We start from the raw sequence: 20,373 nt of genomic DNA, 5'->3' as shown, positions 1-20,373 counted from the left end.
ATTCACCCAAGTAATTTCTTTACAGCAGGAAGTGACTTTTTTGGCATCATCTGCCACTGAATGGCTTTCATTGGAATGAATGGAGCGTCGCCTCCCATGCTGCACGTGATTCTCTTCATACATCCATGGGAGCAACATGGTGGAGTCGGCGCAGAAGGTCACTTTAGTGCTGGTAATGCGGGAGGGGCAAGTGCTGCTTTTTCCTTTGCCCATGCAGATTTTCCAGGCAGTCGGGTTGATTGAACCAACAAACTTTCTGTCTCAAGCTCACTTCTCCAACCTTTAGTCCACCTAATCCACAATTGTACCTGCATATTAATAAATAATAAATAATTAATAAATCCCCCTAAATCTTACACACTGGACATTTAAATCAAAAGTTCAGCCTGAAAACAGAATATTTAAAACCAGATAAATCTAAGCAGCTGGTGAAGTAATCACACAGTCACTATTATTATTCATAACTGCAGTTAAGTTATGGTCATTGTGCGCTTTGTGGCAGTAAAGTCAGGCTTCTTTTATGTCACTGTAACTTTGCAGATTATGTAACTCAGCATGTAGTTTCTGATTTTCTGTCTTACAATTGGACTAATGTATTTAAATTGCATATAATTAAGTGTGCAGAACATCTCCTCCTCCACAGATTGGACAGTTAACTCCAACACTGTGGACATTAATCAATAACAATAACTATCAGTAAATGTGCTTAGCTGGGGGAACAACAAACACACATCTATAGACTGTATTTCCATTTAAACAGAGAAGATTAGAATATGATATAGATTTGTGTCGAGTGAGTTTGCAGAATCAGGAGCTCGTCCCAGCGGTGTTTGTTGATTAGCGTGTGAGCCAACTGGATTCTCCCTCATTATCTATCAAGCTAATTACAAGTTAATTATTTCAAGGGAGCGAGGTTAGCGCATCAACTTTGCAAAGTTGTTAAATTGATAGAGACAATGCAGCAGTGAGGGTAATCATTATAATTGATGGTGTATGTGTTTGTGTAGTGAAAGAAGAAAGAAATCAAGTTGTACCTCATGAAAAACTGGTATGTCTTTAATTAGAAAGCAATCCATACTGCAAAGAAAACTAAGAGAAAGGTGCCTCCAAAATGAACGGCTCTAACAGGAAATCAGTTTCTTAACAAAGATTTTACTACTGTGGAATTAAAGGCTGACAGGTTTTCACTAACTGTGTTTTTATACAATTGTCACACTCAACACATGCATACATACTGGGCACGTGTATGAACAAACATATGGCACATTTTCATTATCTTTGATAAGGAGAACAACAACAATTTTCAAAATAAAATGTTTATCACAGGTAAAAGAAAAGCCAACCTAAAGCCCTTGAGTGTTGTATTCTTTTAAGATGAAGAAGATAGTTGTAGTTCCTTAAAGCAATGTTCTTTATATTAACAATGGATGAAGTCACAATGTGTAATGTGAGAAGAGTCGCTGTGACAAACACACTGAATTATCACCAAATCTGTAGTTCTCAGAACATTTAAACATCTTTCAATAAATTGCTTTTTGGTTCATTCTGACAGCTCTCATCAACATCATTTCCAGCAGCAGGCGGCTGGATTCAGTGAATACTATTATATATATATTATAATAAAAACTAACTATACACTGCCTGCACAGCACCAAATAGCAGGCAGACATTGTTAGCGACAAGCTGGTGAACACAGTGGAGCATTTAGCTGCTAAACAGACAGATATTGTCCTCAGGAGTTGGTGGAGACCAAAGCAGAGCTAGAAGCAGAATGAATATTGAACTCACTCTGTATTGGATGGGTAAAGAGGCAACTGTTTGCTGACAAGTTCATCATATTCACTTCAAAGGTGTTGATATGTCAGTGTTGTGTTCACAACTCGTTTATGCTGCTCCCAAATGGACAAAAAAAAAATCACACACAGCTTTAAGGTTTGTAGCTCTGTAGTTGTTGGTAGAAGCCGGGGTTGGGGTGAATTGAGGGCCTTGCCAGCTTCACCTGACTGTATGCATCATCAAAAGACAGCCCCTCCGTCAACATCAGGTAGCCAATCGCGATAGAGGAAGAGCGTGATACGCCTGCGTTACAGTGGACCAGCACCACACCGCCCTGAGGGAAGAGACAGTGAATAGAAAAGGAAAGGTTATGAGGGTAAACATAATAGAGAGCACATGTTCAAGTTCGGAAAGAAACTGAATAAACATGGATTGTCTGACCTAGATGAAATTATATTCCCCATAAAATGTTGCACTGTAATGATATGGTAAGCTCTGTTAACCAGTTAGCAATGGATGTAGCAACAAATGCAACTATAAGCTTACCAGCAAATGTATAGGGTTAGAAACATTTTTCTACTTATTGCTATCTGATATGCAATATAATATGATTCCTGCTGCCACGCCAATACAATGCAGGTAAATGGAATTTCATTGTACTGAGGTTGTGTCAGAAGTCTCAGAGGCTGATGTCTGAAAACATCAAAAAATAATCTATGAGGCCAGATACAGCTAGTGAGTAAATATGTTATTTTTTGTCATTTAAAAATTATAAACCACATCGGATAGATCAGAAAAATTACAAGTTGAAGAGTCATTTCACGGCATTTTTCCCTGAGAAAATCTGTAATTCCCGACTCTGTGAAAGCAGCATTAGACAGAGCATGTAGGGCAAGTTGAGACGGAATAAATATGTGACTGTGGTTTGTGTGTGTGTCCAAATTTGCGATATGATTAATATTAATGTTGATGTAATTATTTTACTGCCTAGAGTGCCTGGCTGGAAATGAATTTTTTAAATTCCAGCCACATCTTTAGACAATGCGTGCCCATGGCTCTGTTCTGAAGCTCAGCATATTGACACATTTGTCTCTTTTATTCAACATGGAGCCTCCCATCACAGAATAAAGTCTCTTTTGTGGCTGAGATGGAGCAGAACAGAAACCGTAGGCACATTTTTTATTTTACATGTCAATCAATACCCATTGAGGGACAGGAGATTTAAATTAGCTTTGGCTACACAAATGTGCAGAGCCTTGGTTTCTGTAATTGACATGTTATCAGTATTATCTGTGCTTTCATTTCAAAATATAACCCAATCAAGGTGGTCCTCTGGGGAAAATACAATCAAATGAAGCACATATCGAATGGCTATACCAATGATATCAGTCTTTTATATGTTTCTATAAATCAAAGAGGTTTCTCTGCTGCTTTATATTATTTGTGCTGGTGTCTGCAGTCACTATAGTTACATTGGGTCTTGTTTTCTTTCTGTTTGAAAAAAAACAGCAACAAAAAACTTCTGCAGACTGAAAATTGCCTGAGCAAGATAATCCATCACAGTGAACACGGAGACTTAATTTGGTTTTGTCAGAGTTTCTTGTTTTGCTGTTATTTCATTGCGCTCGAGTTGAGCGTTTTCATATCAGTGCTCACATCACATTATGTTCTGCTTACGGTCAATCTCCTGGCACACAGACACACACACACACTGGAAGAAATGCAAGTCTCTGCCAGGAAATAGTCCCTTAAAAAGGACTTTATACAGGATGTGAAAAGACTGAGAGAAAACTAATTGTAAGCAGAGAATATTCTGACTTTCTCCTAAATGAAATGACCCCATCAAGGTCTTCTAATAGGTAACCACCCTCCACCTACCTCGCCTTTGTGCTGAGTTACAGATAACCGACTGCTGTAGATGTCTAAAAATGCATCACAGTGAGGTAGCAGAATAGCTGTGTGCACATACTGGCATGGTAAATTAGCTGGCAGATATAAAAACAGCATTTTTAGGCTACATGAGCCTCCTGAGAAAAAGTGGATGAGAAATATTTTAATACATTTGATGCATTTTGTATCTTAAAAAATATGATGTGCGTGTGTATGTCTGCATCTGAAGGTTAAAGATAAGTACATTTTCTAAAGCAAAATTTTAAGGTACTTGCACTTTACTCAAATAATTTAAATTTCATGTTACTTGATATTTAGTATTTATTTATTTATTTATTTATATAAGTTTCAGCAGGAGATATTGAATTTCTTTACTTTTACAATATTATATATTGCTGTATTTACTAGAAGTTAAACCTATAATGGACATATAACGTATAACTAAACTAACTAAATAAAATTTGTTCATTAAAATGCTGCTTTTAAAAGAATATATATATATATATATATATATATATATATATATATATATATATATATATATTTCTGTACTTTGACTTAAAGAAATAGTTTTAGGACATATGCTGATTCAGTTATGGCTTAAAGTTAGAAGAGACGATTGATACCACTCTACCACTAGCAGGTGGCTAACTTAGCTTAGCACAAAGATTGGAAACAGGAGGAAACAGCTAGCCTGGCTCAGCTTTAAGCTTACGGTATCTACCAGGACTTCTAAAGCTCACTGTTTTATCTCATTCATTTAATGTGTAAAAACGACAATTCATAGTTTTGGTTATGTGCCAAAATATTTCACTGTCAACTATGTAAAAGTGGATCATTACATGCTAATTGTTTCTGTGTGTGTGTGTGTGTGTGTGTGTGTGTGTGTGTGTGTGTGTGTGTATACCTGTTTTCGTGCCTGATCTATGAAGGAGCTGCACTCCCCAAGATATGAAGTGATGTCAGTGTCTGGGAGGTCCAGGATCTGAAGTGTCTTATAAACCAACTGATCTGGAAACAGGTTAGTGACTCCATAGGCAACATTAAGCACATGAGAGACCTGACAGGGAGAAAGAGACATGAAATTCCCTGAGCATTGACTTGTCTGTTACTTTTCGCTTTGGCAAGAACGATATTCTGTCAGCCATATTGATGACATGACACCACCTGAATGTGACTGAGTGAGAGGAGAGAGTGAGGAAGAGGACTGAAAAAAGATGAAGAGAAAGTGAGAGAGGGAGAAAATAGAGGGGGGGGATACGGGAAAGAAGACAGATGGCTCCAATTCATTTTACAGTGTTAGTCTACTCTCACTTAAATTTGGCTTTTCTCTGAGGGCTAAATTCTCTCCAGCTCTACATCTAAGCAACGTACCGGTGTGTCCTATAGAATCAGATGAGTCTTCATAGTATTGAATGCGCACAGATGGTTCACAAGTGCAGGCTATTTTGTGAGTTATATCTATAAATAACTTTCTCAACAAAAACATTTTTTTTAATTCACACAAACATATGTATGTCCGTACATGAATGTAATAAAATCTACATATAAAAGGTTCATACATGTATTTCTGATGCACACTCAAATACTTCTTGTTTTTAAGTAAATGTAATATAAATTCACAAATATATGTATTTAAAAGTATTTGCAATTTTGATCTAAAACATCTCTGGATGTGAACTTCACTGCATTTGTGTGTGTTTTTTTTTTTTCCATGGCTCAAATCGCAAATGCATTGTCTTCAAATAGGGAAATATCTCACTCACACAGGCATAGATTCGAGGGTATGATTTAATGTGATCGCAACCTCAACATGGCGTCTGGCAGCTGCTCTCCACAGGTATGTTATAACTCTCTTGTGTGCATGATTAAAATGTTTGAGTTATGAATGCTGGCTAACTTCATGATGTGCCATTTAACACTAGTGCATACAGCTATATAATGCTGATAGACAGCTAGAAAACATTCATCCCTCAAAAAGATTTAATTATGCGCACAACAGAATTACTTACCTGTGGAGAGCAGCTACCAGACGCCATGTTGAGGCTGACCTCCGGGCAGGTATCTGATGTCCATTCTCCATCCTTCACAGGATTTGTTGAAAATAAAAATCTACAATAATAGCAGCCTTTCTCTTTAATAAGAATACAGGATGATACAGAGCATATTTCATCACTAATTAAGTGTGTTTACATGCACAGTGATATCCTGGTTATAATCAGATTTTTGGAAAATCCTGCTTATATGTTTATTTATTCAGTCATATGTTATTAAAGTAGTTTGACAATGAAAATGCTCTTTGATCAACTGAAAAAAAAGAACTGCATCTTCATTTTTTGTCCCTGCCCGATGTTAAAACTACAACCTAAATATAGAATTTTGCGCAGGTGCGTTCTCAAATCAAGTTATGTAGTAATTAGCCAGCGAAACAAAAAATATCATGATTGATGATGTAATTTGGGTCCACCTGCTGAAATAAAAGTGAATGTCTGACTTTGGTAACACACATGATACCATCCCTTTGTTTGCTCTTTTCATTCATTACTAAAGATTTGATAGAGAAGCTAAATACAGCAGAGTGGGAAATGCAGCAAAGTTTAAGCAGCCAGAAACAAAACTGGCATCATTCTCAACTGTTAACCCTGACATTATTAGAATCACTGAAACAGGGAGATAAATAAGAAGTTGCTTTGACCCATATTGTATTATAACCTGAATACAATGGAAACCAGTATAAGCCTTAAAAATGTGATTCTACAGTGAACATATTGTAAACAGAATCATACCTGTATTGAACAGAGATTTGCTTTCCCCACAGACTACAACACCACCTGATACAGTGTTTTGGTCTTTTTACTGAAACACAAGTTGGTGGTGTAAGAACAGATCCATTTATAAACTGTGATTCAAGCCCACAGTCAAGTCTCTGGACCTGTAATAGCTATCTGGGGAACTTTGGCTGGTTTGCTTATTAGGCAGTCAAAGGTTTCATCCCAGAAACAGGAAGTGAAGGTATTTGTAATCTCTCCAATTCATCATCCTGAGACTGCACAGGCAGCAATATGCTCATGCCTGGGCGCAGCCACTGCAGAGAGGAGTAGTCACATTTCTCTGATATAATCATTTACTCCCTCTACTGAGCTAAATTGTCACTGCATGAGTCATGAAGCTCCTCTGGCTATTGGCCGGTCGTTGCCGAGCCGCAGGAAGGCACACCTACGGGTTGCCTCTAATCTCATGTCACTGCACATGCGATCACAACAAGGCAAGGGCATGCTCGCTCTATTGATCCCTCTGTACTGACCTTATATCTCTGCAGGGTGTCAATGTCGTGGGCTGCATCCTGAGAGGCTGAAAAGGCAGAAAACTTGATGAGAAGACAGACAAGAGGGCATGGCTCCTCCTGCTTACTAAAACGTATCCGCTTCCTGCGGGCTGATAATAATTGCTCAGAGATAAAATGATTTAAAAAAATGATGCTTTTCCTTCTTTCTTTACATGAATATTAATTGGCATCTGCCTTATTATTTTTACATGAGAGAAAATGTACCACTTACAATAATTTAGTTGTATTGTATGTGTTACAGTGGTGATACTGCTGGTTTTGTTAAACTGTACTGCACATTTTTATTCCTAATTAGAACAAAAGCCAATAGTCAATCGGAAGATAACAACTTCGATAATCCATTATTCTTCTGAAACTAAAATGCCTAACATTTGCTGGTTCCAGCCTTTAAAATGTGAGCAATATTTATTTTTTTGTATCATTTTAAGTTAAATATCTTTGGGTTTTAGACGTCAGATGTCACCCAGGGCTCTGGGGAAAATGTGAAAAGCTTATCCCTGCAGCTTTATTCCTGATAAAATAAAGCAGGGAACAGTGTCTTATAAAGAGAGACCCCACAGAAATACAGAGTGGTAAAATCAAACCAGTGCTGTAAAACATCAGCAGCAGAAGGCAAATGCTGCTGGATATCAGCACCTATATCACTTAGTAGGAAAACATTCAGACAGAAATTCCTTTCTGAACAGCTGCAGCACCAAGGAGGGAAGATATCAGTCAGCGGAAACCAACAGTAAAATGCCTTAAAGCTACAGAAAAAACCCAGAATCAGATCATTTGTATGGCAGCTCTAGGGTAGGCTTAAAAACTGCTGAAATAAACATTCAATATTATCTACAGCTGCAGAGAAGGAAGTTTATGATTTAAATGAAAAGAGGGAGCAAATGCGTTTTCATGACAACAGCCTTCAAGAGTTTGAATGACTAATGCAGCAGAGGAAGCAGGTCACTAATGGAAGAAATACAATGAAAAAGACCATGCAGCAAGCCAACCTGAATGACTATTTAAGTTGACAAAGGCAGATAACCATTGAAGGAGACAGTTTAAAACAGAATGAGCAACAGTATCTTTCAATTTGTCAAATAACTCTTCATGGAGACAGCGGTCATAGTCTAAAATAGCAGGAGCTGGATAATTATGTGAAAGAGACATATGGGCAGGAAAGAGAATATGAAGGCAGGACTTCCTCCAGATTTCCAGAGTGGGTACTCTGCAGCAGCTCACTGCCTTCAAAGTAGCAATATTTGCACTCTTAGCAGTAGCCAAAGCCACTTTCACATAATGCCAAATTCATGGTGTTGAGAAGAAAATCTAAATCCAAAGGACAGAGTGTGTTTGGAAATAAGCCAGCTCCAGCCCATATGCCTCATCAGTGCAGAAGGAAAAGATTTAAACTGACACATCTGTGGAAAAATGCAGGAATGCCAGGATTTTTAGAGCATTTTTAGTGCGACACAGGACCAAATTCAATCTGCTACACAACAGACGACAGCTCTCAGTCATCTTTATTCTGCTGAGTAGCAAATGGTATTAAAAATGGCTTTAAATTCTATATTTAGAAATTAAATTATACTTTACAGTATGTTTGCTCAGCAAAAACCCTGAAAACCGCCTTCTGCCTCTCCATTGATTTCTCCTGTGCATTACAAGTACATATTGCCAAAAAAATGTATGTAAAACAATGATCTCAATATTTGATGATTTTTAGGTTTTCAGATGAAGGATTAAATGTTCTTTTGTTGGTTCAGAAAATTATCCACTATCTTAAGAAAAATAACTCTAATAACTCTTGAAATATCTTTACAAATGTAGTGTTTTAACATTAAAGAGCTTTCTTGTCATGTGCCCAGAGAACAGGTTCCTCTGTATAATGAAATTCTTATTTGCTATCCTCTTTGATTGCCATCTATAGAACAGAAATACTAGAAAGCAAATAAGTGTATTTCATAAAATGTTGAGGTGTTCCTTTAAACCAAGCAGTTTTTTCATATTTCATAAAAAGACAACATTTTGGAAATACACAAGCTATAAAAGCCTTATCAGTAATGTATTCATTTTACTGTAAACATTAAGGTCTGTCTGTATAGCCATCCAGGCGGGTTATAGTTATATGCATGGCAAAATAATAATCGTCACTGATATTTAGAAAAGGATGGCAGTTTATTATAAATATTAGATACTGAAATCACAGCATAGTGCTAAAAAGAGCTGAGGGTGTACAAAGTACGCAGAGCGGAAATCATCTCCAGTCTCACTGGGCATATACACATAATATGACAACTGTGACAAGAGCATCACATACAAGAGGCCTCTTGTCAAGCTGAATGATAGCCTGAAATGAAGAAAAGAAAAAAAAAAAAACCAAGCAAATCAAAAAGTGTCTCTATTGTCCAGGGGGACACTGTCAGAGAATCACAACGGCAAAGAGCCATTTCAGTATTGGAGAAAATCTGTCAAAAGTTTAACAAGGTGGTTTACTTAAGAAGTGATCCTGTAAGCTGTAATAACAGTTTATATTAACAGTGAACCGCTGTATGAGAAAGAGTCACCTCTATTGAGCCCAACAGATGTAATATTTTATTGATCCCTGCTGAGAAATTCTCTCTGATTGATTCTGTCCTGCAGTGAGGTCAAAGCACAGCATAAGCTACAGAAGTGAACAGCACCCCAGAGCTGTGAGGGGATTCAATGTCAAGCTCAAGAACACTTGAGCAGCATCGGATACATGCTGACATGTGAGGGTGTCAACCTGCGTTCTACAGCTGAAGGTTACATGCTTCTGGAGACAAATTCAAAATGAATGACATTGATTTATTTGTTATTAGGAATTGATTTATTCATTATTAGTAACAAACCATGACCTAGTGCCTTTGTGATCTGGAATACTGAAGTGACCTGATACACTATGAATCTAATGCTGCTGGATAGTTAAAACCTCACAGGCTCCAGCACAGTCTTTCCACTGTGCTACTATTAACATGTAATGAATTAACATCTGTCTATGTAAAATGGAAAGGGTCAACAGAAAAGTATTATTATTATTATTACAGAGCTGGTAGTAGTGGCAGTACTAGTAGCAGCTGTAGTGGTTGGAGTAGCAGCAGGAGTAGTAGTAATAGTGGCAGCAGCAGTGCTGGGTGTTTTATTTATTAATAGCCGTATTTGTGTAGAAGCCAGGGGTAGAAAGCAACTAATTACTACTAAGTATATAACTGTATATTATCACCATATCAACGTTATGTACAGGTATTATGTGGTGACACCTGAGCAAGTTCCATTTGCTGAAAAGGGTGTGAAAAAAAAAGCCAAAGAGTTTAGAATATTTGATCACAGGTACTTATTAGCACTTTAATTACTGCAGGTGAGGCTTTTTATATATTTGCAGTTTCTTTAATTGACATTCTACAGTCAGACCGTTCTGTTAACTTTACTACTGCTGTATTTTTTCTGTACTTGTAATTTTTTATTTATATATTTATATTCTAAAACACGTCCTTTGTCCTACTTTTACTTCAATATGTTTGGGTGGTGTAACTGCTCTCAACTATTCTTGGAAAAGTGAATAGAGAACAGCAGAGGGATTCTTTTGGAGAGAGTGTTTTACTGAAATGGTTTAGATATGGGACCTGTTGGGACCTCAGAAAGTCTTCAAAAAGGTACTTTTGTACTTTGTATTTCCTCTTAAATAATATTTAAGTCATGAGTACCATACATTATTTAAGTAGTTTCTACCGCCTGGTAGTAGTAAAAAAAATCAATAAAGTCTAGAAAACAACAGTACTATTAGTAGTAGTAGTAGAAGTAGTAACTGTTTATGTTACCCAGCAGTAGGAAGGGTCGAACGACACCGACTTGAAGGTCCAGACTTTTATCTTCCACAAATCCACATCCGCTTCCCTCCTCCAGCTCTTCAACCTGCTCCTCTCCCTCCTCTCCATCAGCCCTCCTCTCCAGCAGCTTCCTGCCTGTCACCGTGGTAACATGTGTGCACTGTTTCTTCAGACGGTTTTTGGAGAAGCCCTGGATCTCCTGAGCCAGCGAATGCATCACACCAGGGTTAACAGGAGTCAGCTGAAACAAACCAAACACTGTTAGGGGAGGCATTAGGTTAAACAGCCCAATATGACCATTTATATCCTGTGAGCTAAAGGTTAAATAAACTATGCTGTACAATACAATTACAAACACAGTTTGGATTCAGTCATTATTTCTAAGAATGTTATCCTTTCCCCACACCGGTTGCTCTTTAACTTACATTGTCAGTGGATTTACAGGATGTTACACAGGATGAACTTAACCTTTTGGTGCATTTACTCACAACAGCTAACCTATGTACAAAATGTGAGAAGTTTTGAATGGAAAAGTGGGCACTGAGGTACATAACACCTAGAAATAATGGTTGATTGTGAACAAAAACACGGAGCTTTTTTCATTTTAGTGTTCCTGCTTCGGGCACCCACATGCTCTAAATTTACTGAATCTATCCAAACTCCCGCAAAGACAAGATCATCGCTGCTTTAAGCCTGAATATAACATTATATTACGGCTAGAGTATTTAACAGAGGGTAACTGTGTGAGAAACAGCTACTGTAGCAGCAGTAAGAGCTTCAGCACTGACAGCGGAGTCGGAAGCTGCGTCAACAATGTGGTGCGTTCAGGATTCACAGTAAAATCGGACGAATCAGAATCAGAATCAAAATAGTTAAAGTTCCCCTCCACTCAAAAATGTTGTTCTTCTTGAGCCTACAGTGGGACGTTTGATCTTCACTGTGCAGATTGATGTATGTGCAGAGTCTGACACTAGAAGGTGGTTTTTACATTTATCTGCTGATAGTGGAAAGTTTCTCGGTGCCCACTGAGGATACCGAATTAAGGGACTACGAGCATGGACATGAACTCAAAAATAGTTTGGAAGTCAACCCTGGTCCAATTTTTAACTCAAAGCAGAAAACTTCAGAAATTAAGATATTATGCATATTCAGATTCTGGAAGTTTAATTACGTAGAAGGAATATAATTTTTAATGTCAAAATGATAGTTTATCCATTATAATTTAGAAAAATATATTTTGATACAGTTAAACTGTATTTTTAAATATCTCTCCACACTAACTAAATGCCAAGCTGTGTGTGCAGAAAATATAATAGTGCAACAAAGTATGAAAACAGACTGGGGCAAAATTTGCATTTTGACAAAAACATCAAAAAGGTTTACTTGTAATTTTACCACAAAAACATAAGATGCACTGATTAGTCAAAGCATGTCCTGATGAAGCACTATGAAGCAGTATTGTGTATGTGTTTATATACATCTACTCCCTCGAGGCCTTAGAATAAGCTTCTGAGATTTATTTTAGTCTATTATACCTTAAATATTTTAGTATCCATCTTGAAAATACACTTTGAGGTAGTTTGCATCAGTTAAGGATCAATGTTGGCCAGTAAGGACTAACTAGCAATAATATTACTTTCCCCAGTAACTAGAAGTGTAACTAATTACTAATAAATCTCCATAATTATATCAGTTACCCCACCCAAAATAAATTTCTAGTTACAACCTTCTTTTTGTTATCACCTCCTACTGATTTGAAATCCAACAATCCAAGATTGAACTGCTTACATTTACCGGCTAGAAATATTCCCATTACCTTTATTTTAACAAACAAAACTGTATTTTAATCGCCTTGAGTCTGAACATTGGGGAGAAGGACCACAATAACCAATTTTGTGGGTAACTAATTACTTGTTGACATGGAGTAAAAAATCAAGCAATACTAATATTGCATTTAAAAGGCATAATGACTAATGAGTAACAAATTACTTTTTAAGAGTAACCAGCCCAACACTGCCCATATTCGATTTTTAACATTATAACATCGAATAGTGATTAACTGGGATACAGTAGGATTATTAACGAGGGTCCGTGAACGCATCAGCAGCCAGCCTCGTTGTGAAAACCAGGACAACTCCTCATCCCTGTGACCAAAAAAAAAAAAAAAAAAAAAAAAACCCAGGCAGGGAGACGGTGGGGTGGAGTACAGGAAGCTGCTGTCCCCGAATATCTGAACATGGGCGAAATCTAAATAACGCCAAACACAAACAGCTTCTTTTTTTTCTTCTTTTACGGGCGAGAGGTTGCGGAGATTTGTGATATTTTTCGGGATTGAATTGGAGATTTAACCGAACAGCGAGAAGATGTCTCGGGGTGTGATCCAGCCCAGCCAGCAGAAACTGGCAGAAAAACTCACCATCCTCAACGACAGAGGCATCGGGATGTTGACCCGTGTTTACAATATCAAAAAGGTTCGCACACACACGCAGTTATATCCTCAGCAGTAACCAGATAGGACCGTTCACAGATCGATTATATGGACATTATCTGCACCTGCACCCCAAACGACTGTCAATATGAGCGCCACACACACTAGCACTGTATGCCAACGCTAGCTAGATTAATTTACCCCGGGTATTCTGTATATTAGCCAGTGTTAATGTTCTTTTAACAGGTAAATATGCGTCGATAGACACTTACATTTCCCTGAATATAACCCCCTAGCGTCCCTGGATATACAGCCAATGCTGTGGGCACTGCTAGCCACAAGCTGTCGCGTTAGCTTGCGGTAAAGCTGCCCGTCGGTTTTATCGTGTAAACCGATTTTCGGTTGCATTAAAGACTAATATAGACCGCTGTTGTAAGCAGTATTGTAACCGTATATCAACCAGAAACTGCAACAACAAGTGAAACCTGAGCAAATGAAGGCTGTGATAAGATATCGGCAACCCTCGGGCCTGCAGCAGCGTCAAGAGCTAGCTAACGTCGCCTGGTAATGGCGGCGGCTGGATAAGCTAACCAAGCGATACTAAGCTAGCGGTCGGGCGTCGTCTCTGCTCTCCACCAAAACACCAAAACACCAAACCACACATACAGCTGCAGTCTGATGCTAAAGGATATTCGGTTGAATCAGCCTGTTCTCTCGTTGTTGTTTTTTAACCCAAGCTGGCAGCTATAAAAATATGAGAAAATGAAGCGAAAGTAACAAGTAAAGGCTGCTTATATTATTGTCGTTTATTTTTTCGCTTCGTTTATCCGATTAATCATTAAAGTCACGACCAACGTTAGCAACTGGTCCAAAATAAATCTACCAATACTCATCATAGCATCATAATTATATACGATGACAAAAGCAGCCCCGTTTATCTGACAGTCAAAAAAATAAATAATACAGAATAATGAATGCATTATCAAATATAAAATGAAAACGGATAAGAGCAAATGTCTCCTAATGTGTGTGCCCTAGCTTTATCTAGTGTTGCTCACTTTATGTTGAACCTGTAATGTGCTTGTCAGTTCATTAGTACATTAACTTAACTAATTGTTTTTAACACAAGTGTATAGCATTTGATATGTAACCCTATCTCAGTAACACTGACATGACATATGCTGCTTAATTTTCTGTGTACATTATTACAGCGCGATGGATGCAGGAATATAAATGTAACACATTTATTAATGTAACTGACTCTTAACTGTGTTGCTCAAGTATTAAACCAATGGTTTGTGTGTGGGAGGAGAAGAGTAGTGGGTCTGTTTGTGTGGGACAAGCCTTTGTGCCTGGGTATGTATGATGTATAAAAAGCGAGAGAAAGAGGTCAGTCATATCCTACAAAAGTTTTAGAGAGAACAGAGTAGAAGTTAAACTGTCTGAATGCCCATACTGTTTCCTGTTGATTGACATGTCAGTTCTCCTAGGCCGTCATTTCCAAAATAAAGGAATTTAGTCGGTGGTCTGAAGGCACCTTGAGTCTACTCTATCATCAGATAATTGGATTCCCAACTAAACATTTCAGATAATTACTAATCAGAAACAAACGTGTATTTCTTTTATTCACTGGAAGTTCTCAGACAGTATGAGCAGTCAGACACAATCACTGAGATTTTGCTGCTGATTACTCTTCTTAGTACGCCCTTCCTTTCCTCCCTCCTTCCTTCCTTTTTTCTTTCTGTCTGTCCCATCATCTTCATATCTATCCTGATCTGCCTCACCATAAGGCTTCTGAACATATCCACCCTGAAATTCTGCTCTAATGTTTTTTTTTTTTTTTTTTTTAATGTCTTCCTTTTACCTTGTAATATTAGAAAACTTTCCAGCATCCAGTAACAACTACATCCCAAAGCTAGAAACGAAAGAACTGGGACAGTAATCTTTGATACAATCAGTGGGCTCATTCTGGACGGATTCTGGTACCCTCGATAGCAATTTGGAGACCAGTTTAATCTCTTTAGCTCCTGAAATTTCCCATGTAAATTCCCTGCTGAAGCGCTCACAAAGATGTCTCTAATGTATCATCAGTGGAGTAGCATTATTATGTTTCTTAATGAAAACAAAGGTGACAGATTTGGTTGTCTTGTTTCTACCTTTGGGAGAGAGTAAGTCATGCTCACTAACAGTTATCATCTAAGATCACAGTAATGTTCTTTTCCATTTTAAGCATATTCACTCATTACACATCATCGACTATCTGCAGAAAACCTTAAAATCTGTTCCTTATATTTTCCGTAACAGTCACCTTAATTAATCTTGGCTGAGTGGCATTAAAGTTTTTGTTTGCTTATCTTTCAGCCAGTGGACCTTCTAACATCATATTTTGTCTTGCACACAGCGCTTACAGGGTATTTATTTTCCTTAACCCTGCTTACACTCAGGTAACCCCCATAGTCTGCTGAGCAAATGTGCAGTTAGTTAAAAATACACGTTTTCAAATGTATCATGACTACAGTCAAAAACCGTCATGGTCTCAATGTTTTTAGCAACTTGAATGGATGTTCTCTAACACCAGCACTACAATGCATTGGCTGTATCCACAGGATGGACGTAACAACATGAACACCTGTAAATTATGATGCAGCTTGGTGTAACAGCCCTGCAGCAGAAGCCCCCTTGTAAGGCTGTAAAAAATGGTTTCATTAAAACCGTGTGAGAGAGATGTTGATTAAACTCACTGTCGATATTGGATCTGTAGCTTCTTCTGCTTTATAATGTCAGATCAAAAGTACCGTTAAGTGAAATAAACACCTCTCTGACACAGTTTTTAGGGGAAGTTTTATCTCTGCTACAACAACTGCATTGGATATTGGGAAATTAGCAGTCAGTTTATATGACAGAGGTTTATTTTAAAGCATAATGCAGTTTACCACCTTCCTTTTACTGGACACTCAGCTGGTGTTATTGAAGAGGAAATGACCTTCTCTGTTTCCAACCAGTTCAGTCTCCACTATTCGCCTGTTTTTTTTTACAACACTGATTGTTTTGTTTTTTGATGATGCAGTGGTTTGTGTGAGATTAGGATTTTCTTCTTCTGCTGGCTGTGTGGTGCCAACCTTTTCTACTGCTTCATACTGCATACTTACTGTCGCTGTTTTCTGATCAACAAAATCTGCTCTTTTTTTGTTGCCCAGAATGCACTGGAAGGTGTAGCCTTGTAATAGGCTTACCTATGGTGGCTCAGAGGGGACAGTAGCTGCAGTCACACATGAATAATTACGTACTGGGGGAAAAAAATTACAGGTTGACATTTAATGAAGGACACCCAGGGTAGTTACCGGGGGCAACTTTACCCCTCGTTTTTAATTTCAAGGGCATTTTATGAGCAGTTAGGGACAAATTGCCCAAGGCCTCAATAAATTTCTCATGGTCTGGATAGCATGTTCCCCTTGGAAAAAAGCAGCACAAACTGAATTCCTTCAGACTATAATATATAGTCTATAAATTTATATATAGTACTATACATTTTTATTTATTCTATTTAAAAACTTGTTTTTGGGGTGAGTTTGGTAACAAATGGGCAGTCAGGCTATTGAGGGCTGAGAGTATGCAGGTTTTCTTTGAAAGTGAAGACTTCACCAGGTGCTTCGTCCCTCCTTTTTGGTGGAATTTTGTGAAATCACCTGTTGTAGTGTTTGGTTTGGATGAAAACCTGCAGACTTCTGAATGTGTGCTGTGGTCAGCATGTTTGCTGAGGGATCATCAGTGCTCAATACATGCTGTTGGAAATACACTCTGAATGAAGTCAGTTTTTCATCATTCGTTTAAAGCAGAGCCAGTTATTCACTGGAAAACCAAGAAAGGGAATACATGAAAGTAATTTTTATTCCAAATCTGCCAAGCCTCTAAATGAATTCATAAGAAATTAAGTGGGTAAATTATAATGACTGGAGTGTTAATAATTCACCTTTTCTCTCGCTGTCTGCTTTCCTTAACTGTTCTTGTTCCTCTTTTTCTTCTACTTCCCAAGAAGAAAGTCAACAGATAAGAAAACCGACCAATCAACAGTGTGTAGTTAATCATGCATGTTTAGTTAACACTTCATTAGGTCATTGAGTCACTGAAGCACTCATTTATACTGTTAACAACCAGGTCATGATCTGCTCACACCGTCAGGACTTTCTAACATACTGAAAGTTGGCTGGTGCAACTTTGGTTCAGGTCACTTCAAAGCAAAAACCAAAGTTTATTTTTAAGCACTATAGCCAATATTATTTTACTTGCATACCTATATGTGAGCTAGAAACCAGTTAGATTGATTGCTGTAACTGCCTCATTATGGGCTGTAATCACCCATGATTCCTGTAGGGGGCAAACCTCTGAAGTCAAGATTGTACAAAGCATTAGAATTTGTATCATTCCTGCAGATTACTGCCTAACTGTAAACAATGTGAAGATGACATGATGAGAGTAGAAGACCACCAATTCAACTTTTTCTCTACTGATAGTCATCTCTTATTAAACATAAACAAACAATCTTGCAATCCTTAGATTTGTTTTTTCTTTGGTACACAAATGAGACACTGTTTCTAAATGACCTCATTTCTAGTTGAGCTTTTTGTTAAAGCACTTAATTGTTACTTATCGAACGTACCATTTTTAAATTTAATTTAATATATATTGGTATATCTCTCAAGCAGTAGAATTAGTACAGTTTCCCACAACACAGAGGCTTTTTTCTTGACCCACTATTTTGAACCAATGCTGAGCCACATATTCGTACCACTTCACAGCCAGGATAAACCCAGTTTCAACCAAAACTGCCAGAAATAGGTAGATAACCAGATATTAAAATAAGCACCCAATGCTTCAGCCATCAGGGAACAGTGCATTGACAGTTACTAAGCAACAGCCATGGAGCAGAAATGTGGAGCAAACATTGCAGCCTGCGAAAACAGCAGGGGCCAAACTTTGTCTTCACACTGTTCTTTATAAGACAGAGTGTCAGCCATATTATTTCAGCCCTACCACACTAAAATGGATGTGTAATTTTTAATGTGTCTGAGTGGGTAGGTAGGGATACTACACTTTGTGTTACTTTGAAGACAGCGTGCGTTCAAACAAGTGTTAATATGATCACATGTTGGTGCAGCCTGCGCTGTTTTTATGTGTTGTATTGAAAAGAAATGCCTGAACGGCTTCCCCTAACTAAACTCTCAGAGCAGTTGTTTTAAGACATGTGGGTGCGTGTGTGTGTGTGTGTGTGTGTGTGTGTGTGTGTGTGTGTGTGTGTGTGTGTGTGTGTGTGTGTGTGTTTGTGTTTGTGAGCAAGTGTGTAGACCAGTGATCCAGCATTTTGTCTGGGTGGGCTCTTTGTTTTGATTTCTTCTCTTCTTCTCTCCGTTCCAATGCTTCCCCCCTCTCCTATGCAGCAAGGACAAGTTTGGAAGGTTTGCAAAGTTTATCACCTTCCACTTATGAAACCCCACCCCTTTCACCCTTCCTCAACTCCCTCCTCTCCCTCCTTCCCTCCCCCTCCTCCTGGCTACCTGTACTGATCTGTTGGTCCTCTCCTTTGTGCCTCACTCCTCTTCATGTTTGAATCTCTAATGCTGAGAGTAAGGCTGGGCTCCATCCACTGTCAGATTTACCGACCCTTAAAATGGAAATTCAGTGTGTTCATTTGCTTAGGATACGGCATTCAAACAGATTGTTTTTCTGTGCTTTGTTTGGGAAAATAAAGATACTTTTTTTATTTTACTAGTTTGCAAAGCAGAAGCCAAAACTAGATTTAAATATGAATATGAGAAAAAATTAACAGGTGGTTAAGTCTTCACTTATGAATATGGCAATAAACTTTGCCACAGCACCTGACAAAATGAGTGAGAAAGAGTGGTTGCTGCATGAATCATAGCCCCCAGACACCATAGTGATATTGGGCTTTTACATTTGGCCGCGCCAAGTCAAACCATTCTGCACTGATTTGCTTTTCCATTACCAGTTTAACGTAGAGCCGCGCCTGAGATGGACCGTCTCCGGAATCGGCCCACAGTGTGTTCTTAAACTTAACTCATGTCTGTACAGCAGACAGACATTTTTAAAAGTCTTAATGTTGAATACCCAAAGCCAAAAAACACAGATTTCCAGGACAAAGTTTGATTGGTCCGCTCTCTGTGCTTTTGTAGCTTCTACCTGAATCACTGTGGTTTGAAGTTTAGTTTCTCTACCGAGTCCTTGTTTTTACTTTCAGATATCTGCTGTTAGTGGATATTCTTCACTAAAAACATGTCTGCATACTGGTTATTTGTGCTTTAGACTCTAACTGCTGTGAAACAATCAGAAAATAATGTTTTATTTATTTGATTCACTGCTTCAATCTGGAGCTCTCTCAACTATTGATGCACTCTCTGCCTTTAAAGACACACCTTCATGCTGGTAGCCCTGTTATAATGGAGATGCAAATCCCTGCCACGCTTGGCCAATGCGGCGAGTCAAACCGAGTAAAGCCAAGCCAGCATGTGTATATGGAAAATGGCTAATAGTCAATTTGATGATCACAAATATGAAAAAAACGTTATTGTATCTATTTTAATGAACCATAGAAAAGTGAAATATCTGCACAATATGTCCTACTGTTTATCAGTAGCCACCAACTAATCACTACTTAACCACTCTGCATGTCTAGAAATTCTCCTCCATAAAGTGACTTCTTTGGCAGACAATATATCACGTATTACAGTTGAAACATCCCAACAAGCACTTTTGTAGATGACCGCTCTTACATTTTTTGTGAATTAGTTTCCAGGTATTCTGGTAGTGAACAAGTACAGCTTTGCTGACAAATGCAAACTGATGATTGCCAACAGGCAGTCCAGGCAGTCAGCCAGCTCTTACCAGGTTGTAGTGGTTCTCTAGTGGTTCTGTTCCTAATCACATGGAACCGTCCATTCTTTGGAGCTTTTTTTTTTTCTTTTTACAGAAGTTAATCCCCCCACTCATGAAAAAGAGAGAGCTCACACTGTAAGGAATGACAAAAAGGAATTCATCTCAGTGAAGTATGTTCTGCGTGGTTTACAGGGACTCTGAAGGATCACTGAGATGGA

The 20,373-nt window shown here is 38.2% G+C and overlaps 2 protein-coding genes across 15 annotated transcripts in view; one reads left to right on the top strand and one right to left on the bottom strand.

Moving 5' to 3' along the window:
• Positions 1–1,028: 1,028 nt before the first annotated feature.
• LOC127352372 (dual specificity protein phosphatase 19-like) lies at positions 1,029–13,992 on the bottom strand. 8 transcript variants are annotated; one of them, XM_051380742.1, is made up of 7 exons: positions 13,753–13,924; positions 11,265–11,337; positions 10,831–11,080; positions 6,971–7,017; positions 5,679–5,750; positions 4,574–4,726; positions 1,029–2,110 (listed from the first exon to the last, which is right to left on the bottom strand). In XM_051380742.1, the coding sequence occupies exons 3-7, from the start codon at positions 11,054–11,056 to the stop codon at positions 1,928–1,930; spliced, it is 681 nt and encodes a 226-aa protein (XP_051236702.1). In that variant the 5' UTR covers positions 11,057–11,080; positions 11,265–11,337; positions 13,753–13,924; the 3' UTR covers positions 1,029–1,927. The 8 variants fall into 8 exon arrangements, with proteins under 8 accessions (XP_051236702.1, XP_051236661.1, XP_051236707.1 ...); XM_051380701.1 differs by lacking the exon at positions 13,753–13,924 and adding an exon at positions 11,470–13,018; XM_051380747.1 differs by lacking the exons at positions 11,265–11,337; positions 13,753–13,924 and adding an exon at positions 13,934–13,992.
• Positions 13,019–20,373, top strand: part of nckap1 (NCK-associated protein 1) — a 31,403-nt gene continuing 24,048 nt past the window's right edge. For 3 of the 7 annotated variants that reach the window (XM_051380246.1, XM_051380218.1, XM_051380237.1), the window contains exon 1: positions 13,020–13,310. In XM_051380246.1, the coding sequence (XP_051236206.1) occupies positions 13,203–13,310 (108 nt within the window). In that variant the 5' untranslated portion in view covers positions 13,020–13,202. Of the gene's footprint in view, positions 13,311–18,702; positions 18,721–20,373 lie in introns of all 7 variants that reach the window. The other 4 variants (XM_051380200.1, XM_051380191.1, XM_051380226.1 and 1 more) reach the window with 3 other exon arrangements.

Source organism: Dicentrarchus labrax, unplaced genomic scaffold, assembly GCF_905237075.1.
Source record: "Dicentrarchus labrax unplaced genomic scaffold, dlabrax2021, whole genome shotgun sequence".
Taxonomy (NCBI): Eukaryota; Metazoa; Chordata; class Actinopteri; family Moronidae; genus Dicentrarchus; species Dicentrarchus labrax.
Note: the sequence above shows the minus strand (reverse complement) of the source record. Positions and strands in the feature narration are given on the sequence as shown.